The sequence below is a fragment of the Homalodisca vitripennis genome, chromosome 3, assembly GCF_021130785.1.
Source record: "Homalodisca vitripennis isolate AUS2020 chromosome 3, UT_GWSS_2.1, whole genome shotgun sequence".
Taxonomy (NCBI): domain Eukaryota; kingdom Metazoa; phylum Arthropoda; class Insecta; order Hemiptera; family Cicadellidae; genus Homalodisca; species Homalodisca vitripennis.
In genome coordinates this window covers 122,285,227-122,292,500 of record NC_060209.1, presented here as the reverse complement: position 1 = coordinate 122,292,500, position 7,274 = coordinate 122,285,227, and the positions used below count along the sequence as shown (strand labels likewise).

Sequence of the window (7,274 nt, the reverse complement as noted above, 5' to 3'; positions counted from 1 at the left end):
TGAAAATATAACACCGATAAAAAAGACGATGGTGATAGGATTATGGAAGGTATTCGGCCGCTTCGCTTTGAGGAATATTAATTTCCCTCAAATTATCTGTTAGTGAATTTACAAATATAAGTTTAATTAAATGTTTGTTTTGGGTAAATGGATAATTTAATTGCCTTTCCTTAAATTAATATATTTAGCAGAATCATACAAGCCTAATTTAAACATTTTCCTTTTGTGGTTTGTGTGAAAATAAAACTGTCGATATTTTATTTTGTGATTTTGGCACACGGGGCAAGTTGGTATGTGTGTTTCATTAAGCCATAATGTATTAAGGTTCCGGCACAGTTACTGTGTACCTCGCTTGTTCTGCACCCTCACTTATAAGTAAAGACTATTAGTAATAAGCATTACGTGATTTATAAATAAATAAAAGTCTAATGAGTTTCCCAAAAAACTTGTTACGCCTTTAATTATTAACTTAGAACTCTGAATTATCCGTATGTCGTTCTTTAAGAGACATACAACAAATGATATATTATATTTTTAACTGTAATTATTTTTGAATTAGGAGGAGTTAAATTGGAGAAAGCTTAAATTTAAAAGAAAACTGTGTTTTTCTTCATATTTTTGATTTGAGAGGTCGCCGGGATCCGGTAACAATAACATATATAAATCCAAAATGAAACGTCCACCGCCTTCAATTCTTCCAGAGAGCGCGTTAATGCAACCCGCACAGCACGTGTCAATAACCAACTCAGAGCTCTCCCCTAACCACGCGACTCAACGGACGGTCGCCCACTGGCCACGGACAGTGGTGGCGGCCTACCCCTCCGGCGATCCCCACCACTCCCTTTTAGGTGGTGTGATATTAGGTGCTATAAAACTCCAGCACGATCTTTAGGTGCCGTGCGACTCTCGGGAATTTCCTTAGGTGCTGTGAGATTAGGTACTATAATATTAGGTGCTATGAGAATCGGTGCTATTAGACGGTTAAATTTTAGGTGCTGTGAGATTAGGTGCTATTAGATTAGGTGCTGTGAACCCCCACGCTTGGCATACAGTCCAAAATAATTGCCTTTTGTTTGGAAATGGGAGCTTCTTTGTTTTTGACTTACTAAATGTGTGAATTTTTGAGGATAGACTATGTGAGTGGTAAACATTTTATGAACAGGTATAGTAGAGGGTTGGGTATTTCCAACGGTACTACAACCGACATTTATCTTTCGAGAAATGAGACTAGCAATTCTCCTTTTTTCTTTAAGATTAAAGTGAAGGCCAAATTTAGTGTACAGTTGGGATTGAAAAACGGAGCCGAGTGATAGGAAATGTGCATTGTTAAATTGAGAGACAATATCATAAATTTCTATGTTTATCTTAGAAATCAAGCTATTAAGATTTTTGTGTATCTCATCTGTAAGGAAGACCAACTATAACTACATTAGCGTTGCAAGACAATATTAATAAATGCATAAACGTGTTGGCATTTTTTCAATACTACAGTGTTCCAAGTTAACATCATTAGTTTCACCAAAAACTATTAAATATTCATTATTTGATCTACTTAAATCATTAGTCAGCTCAACCACATTGTGCACAACTTGTTCCAGCTTAGCGCCAGGTCTAATGTGTGCAAGAAGTTCAGTGTTACTACACAATTTTTCTTGTAACAAACTTAACAATTTACCATGACTGTCAGTTAATAGTGTAATTTTCCCACTAGGCATAGAAGGTTTTTAATTCACAGAAGAAAATACATTTATTCCCTCGTAAACTTCGGGGATTTTTGGGCTAATCATACCCTGACTAGTACTTGATTTGCATAATTGGACATTATTTGTATGGCATGATTTATGTCCCTTACCCTGTCTAGATGAGTTGCATAATGACATTTTAGGGCTCCCAGAATTTTTACCCTCCCCAATATCCACTCCTGTTGTCCCGCAAGGAGAGTCAGGTTCATGAAGGACAGCAAGGATGGAGTAAGAGTTACTGTGTTCAAAAGAGAGGTCTTGGGGGGTTACAAAATTGATTTTGGAATCTCCCATTCCTGAAATCCAATACGGGTACCGGATTTTTGTTCTATGAAAAATAAGCTAACAAAATTACAAAGTTTCTAAATTTCTTCCTAGAATAACCTATGTATAAAGTACAGTAACATACCTGTATATGACAAATGAAAACTGGCTGCATAATTATAAATGGAATTACTACTATTATTAAGTAGGTGGGATCATTTATAGTGCTTCAAAGCACAGATGAAACAGTTATTTGGATATATTTTACAACCTGTCTAGTTCTGTCTAATTAGTTTTGTATTAACATAAACTCAAATCAGAATATATTAGTTCTAGTACAATCATGTCAAAATTTAATTAATTATCATTAATTTATTACAGTTGCAGCTTGATTCAGCTCTTAACCAGAGAACCAGGGAACTGATGAAGAACATGGATATATCCTCAGTTACAGCATTTAATATGATTTTAAGATCCTGCATAAACCGAAAAGCTTCATTAGAGAGTGAATTGCTGTGTGATATTTTAAAGAGGTAAATGTTTATGTTTAGTTTTATTATACATTTTTTTCAATTATTGTCAATAATGTGACATTGTGCTGCCATAATATTACAGAGTACTTTTACTGTCACTATTTTATTAATGTATGTAACAAATCGAATCCAATATTTCTTCTATAATCAATAGCTGATAAACAATGTATTTTATAATCAATAAACAAGTAACATGGACAGATAAAATGATTTATTTGGCTTTTTTATAAAAAATTATGTGAACTAAAGTCCTTACAAGATTATAATGTAGTGTTTTGTCCATGTTTGTGTTTCTATGAAGTGATGCAAATCCTTTAGTTATAAAAGTAACATTTACAAAACCATAAAAAATCGTATTAAAAAAAATTTAGTCTTCGGTATTTATAAACAAAACAGAACATTAATATAGTACAGTTTAATTTAAAATAGGTATATGTGAATTTCTGTGACTGTGTAATAAATTTTGTAATTTTTTTGCAATTGTTCTCAAAAGCGAAGGCTGATATTTTATGTAAGTTTTTAATGACTGGAATATTGGATATTGGCAGTGATAGAGTTCAATTAGAAAAATCAAATGATGTTTTATGAAGGTGATTCAAATAAATGTTACACATTTTTTAAATCACTTAGTCTTTATTTGATTGCCTCCAATGAAAATAATTTCAACTTCATCATAAATGAAATGTAATTAGCTTTTTTAAATATTAAACCTGTTAAGAATAAGTTTTAGTCAAGAATCTATATTGCATAGATTTGTATATGTTATGTGTAACAGTCATAAGGAGAAAATCTGAAAAATTTATCATTTATTACAACAGATTTTACTTGTATAAATTTAGTATATAATATTAAACAAAGCATTAGATTTTGTAATGCTGAATGTTCCAAACTATCCAACGCTAAGTAATCAAGACTAGTCAATTCTCAAACCAATGAAAATTGCAAATTAACCTGCAGACTCTATGATTAAAACACTGAACTCCTTTGCAACGAACTCAGACATGGTTTTATCCCAAATAAAATTTCCGAGCTTTTCGCTGATAACGTAAGAGAACTTTTAATGATAAGGCTAGAAAAAACAAAGGAGCAGTATAATCACCACTGTCCTAAGAAAGAATGAACTGATAAGAGAGAAGAAGAAGCTGTTTTTCTGATAGGGAATGATAGTTATTGAAAAAAAAGCAAAGCTGTTAGGAAGAGAGAAGAACCCAGGTCGTATTTGATACTGAGTGAAGATAACAAGCTTATGTGGTGCTACACTTACCAGATGAAGAAGTCTCACACTAAAAAATCACAATTTTGTTTCTACATGAAAGCCCAAACCTTAAACAATTTTTCTACATAGTTTCCACCGATGTTCAAACACTTATCGTAGCGGGTGATCAATTTGTCTATACCCTCTTCATAGAAGGCTCCTGCCAATGAATGTAGCCACGACTCCATAGCAGTTTTCACTTCATCGTTGGTTTCAAAGCGTTGGCCGCCTAGCTCGCGCTTCAATGTGCAGGAACAAGTGGTAGTCAGACGGTGCCAAGTCTGGGCTGTAGGGCAGGTGATTGAACTGCTCCCAATGAAATTGTCGAACCAATGTTTGAGTGTATGGACCAGCGGTATGGACCGAGCATTATCATGGAGCAACACAATTCTGTTACTGAGCGTTCCTCTCCGTTTGTTTTGAATTTCCCGCCATAGTTTTCTTAAGGTTTTGCAATACCTTGCCGCATTCAAGGTTTCACCTCTTAGTAGAAAATCAATCAGCAAAATACCTTTCTGATCCCAAAAGACAGTAAACGTGATGTTTTGTTCAGACATTTTCGTCTTGAATTTTTGTTTCTTCAGGGTTTGCGTATGTCGCCACTCCATTGACTGCTATTTGGATAACAGTATGACATGGCGGATCCAAGTTTCATCACCTGTTACTATTTTGTTTAAAAAATCCTCACCATCATCTTTGTACCTTGTGAGAAAAGTCAAATCACTTCGATTTTCTTGGTTTTGTGCATGTCAGTGAGCATTTTTGGAACCCATCGGGAACTCAGCTTGTGATAACCTAAGCGGTCCGTAACAATTTCGTACAAAAAAGTGTGCGAAATTTGTAGGAAATCGTCAGATAGCGTTGTCATAGTGAAACGTCTGTTCCCTTGGATTTTTTCGTCAATCAGATCATCGGTGACGAGAGAAGGCCGACCACTCCGATTCTCATCATGCACATTTGTTTGACCGCATGTTGATTCTAACCCACTTTCTCACCATTCCTTCACTCATCAAGTCTTCCCTGTAAACATCTCTAAGTTGACGATAAATTTCAGCCAGTTTCACATTTCTTGCGTTCAATAATCTTATTACAGAACAAATCTCACAATATAGAACAACTAAAATGGCGTGAGTCAATATTATTATTATTGATTATTTCAGGTGTATTAATATTAATTTAATTAATAAATTATTATTCTGGTACTGTATTTTGACTTAATATTTAATACATTTATGATAATATAAAAATATGAAAACAAGCAGACAGCAGTGTTATACATTTTGGTCTAATGTATGTATATTTTATTTTGTTTTAGTGGCAATGTTTTATATAGATTTCTTTCTTATTAAAGGTTAGACCAGCTGGATTGGAGCCAATTGACATCCAGATCGCTGAGAAACCTCATATACAACTTACATGTGACCAACACTCTGGTGTCCCAGGCCATGGACCAGATGGTGGAGTATTGCCTACAGGGCCGTCACTACGTCACTGGTGACACAGTGGCTAAGCTGGCCTTCCTCTGCTACTTTCTTGGTTACACGCCAGCTCATACCAACAGTTTTCTGGCCGTTACTGCTGATCTCATCAGCAGGTTAGTTACCTAAATAATATTTGCAGTTATAAAAACCATTTATGACTACTCGTTTTAAATTTTTTTCATATTATATTAATATAACATAAAAACAAATTTGTAGATATGGAAAAAATATTTATTATAAAAGAACACAGATTTTTGTAGCGCTTTTATCTGAAAACATGTTTGGGAGACAAGTGTTGTATTTAATCAAAACTTTACGAGCCAGTTACTGGCTATATGGTGGTGTTTTGGAGATTTTGAGATGTTGAATTTACATCACACTATTCTTATAGTAACTTATTTTTCGTAGAGGACAGTGAAAAATAATTAAAAAAGGTAGTAAGGAAAATGGATATTTAAAATCATTGTTAATTTCTTAATTTTTAACGTAAGAGTGTTTTATTGATATAAATATGTTACGTCTTAACTGGAATGACTAATCTGATATATATATATATATATATGCTTGGCTATAGTGTGAGGATTTATTAGTTCGATCGGCAATTTAACACACTCACATGAAGTAACACATATTTTTATTTTATTTCAAAATCTAATTTATTTATAATAGTTTTAAACACTAAGATCAGAAGTATAACAATTAGTTTTTTATCTTGAACTAATTCTAATTTCTAATAACAAGTTAGATTTCATTGATTCTAATGACAAAAGTTGTACTTCATTATGTTTCAAATAGTCATATTTCAGATAAATTCCATATACATATTAAGCATGAAGAAATCTCTCTCTTAAAATATTTCAAACAATAACAATGATCAAACTACACAAGGAGAAATGTTTCTCTTTAAGTAGTTAAACAATTAATTACATTTTGTCTTTACATAATTAACTGGAATAAATTTCTTGTCCAATTTAAAAACAATTTCATATCCTATAGGGAATTTTTAAACATAACTTTTCTATAACAAACTATTAATTTGATCTGTGTAAATGATATTTAAATTGATTGCTTTTAAATATAAGTGCTTTGATAATTGAAATAAAACATATTAATATGAATTGATTAAACTCTGACATTACGTAATGTTGTTTTCTTATAATTAGATACAAAATTTCTTAACTTACATATTTACTGGGCACTAACAACAGGACACTTATGCCTAAAGGATTATTTTTCACTCACACACCCGTTTTTTTTGTTTACCGTCGTAGTGTGAACTATCGAGGACACTGGCTGACTGGTCTCTCATCTCCACCCCAGGTTCTTTTCTTTGGAGCATCCCCTTCCATTTCGTGAACCATGCGTATTGTGAATCTCCGCTGGTGATTTGTGGGTACCAATATTAGGTATCAGCATGTTTGGTGGAAACTGTTAAAATGATGATCACTTCCTTTTGTCTAGCAGCTGCATGGGAGTGGAAGTCGGTATCCCCTCACCGGATACCATCATGTGACCAGACAGTCGGTACGCTTCATAGTATGGTTTGTATCACTATACATCCTTTCCTACGGTGGGAAGGTGGTTTCTCTTAATCATGAATTTTGATTTTCTAATAATTTCACATCCCTTACACTTTTTTTTAACTGTGGTACACTGGTTTCGGGATGTACGATTGTGCATGTTGTACATGTTTTAAAGCCAGCATTTCCATTGATGAAGTCTTACTAAAAATAAATCATCAGCTAGTCCAGCAGCAGCAAATGGTATCAGAAAAAGTCATATTCTGGTTCTTCATTATCAGAATAATTTTCACTGTCCTCAGTCACAAATGTTATATCAATTCAAGATAGACAGTATTATGAATATTAGTGAATGATCGCAGAGACCGGGAAGTTCTCAATGGTCTAACTCTGCTGCAAGTGGGTCTGGCCCTCAGCTACTTCAATTACCTGCCACCCTCGTTCACCTGCTTCATCTTCTCTGTCACTATTATATTACA

The 7,274-nt window shown here is 33.6% G+C and overlaps 1 protein-coding gene across 1 annotated transcript in view; it reads left to right on the top strand.

The window, feature by feature from the left end:
- The window catches only part of LOC124358338 (FAST kinase domain-containing protein 1, mitochondrial), a 61,673-nt gene that overhangs the window by 29,974 nt on the left and 24,425 nt on the right, over window positions 1-7,274 (top strand). Inside the window, exons 6-8 of the mRNA XM_046810638.1 lie at window positions 2,388-2,539; window positions 5,146-5,388; window positions 7,158-7,265. Coding sequence (XP_046666594.1) covers window positions 2,388-2,539; window positions 5,146-5,388; window positions 7,158-7,265 — 503 coding nt within the window. The remainder of the gene's footprint in view (window positions 1-2,387; window positions 2,540-5,145; window positions 5,389-7,157; window positions 7,266-7,274) is intronic.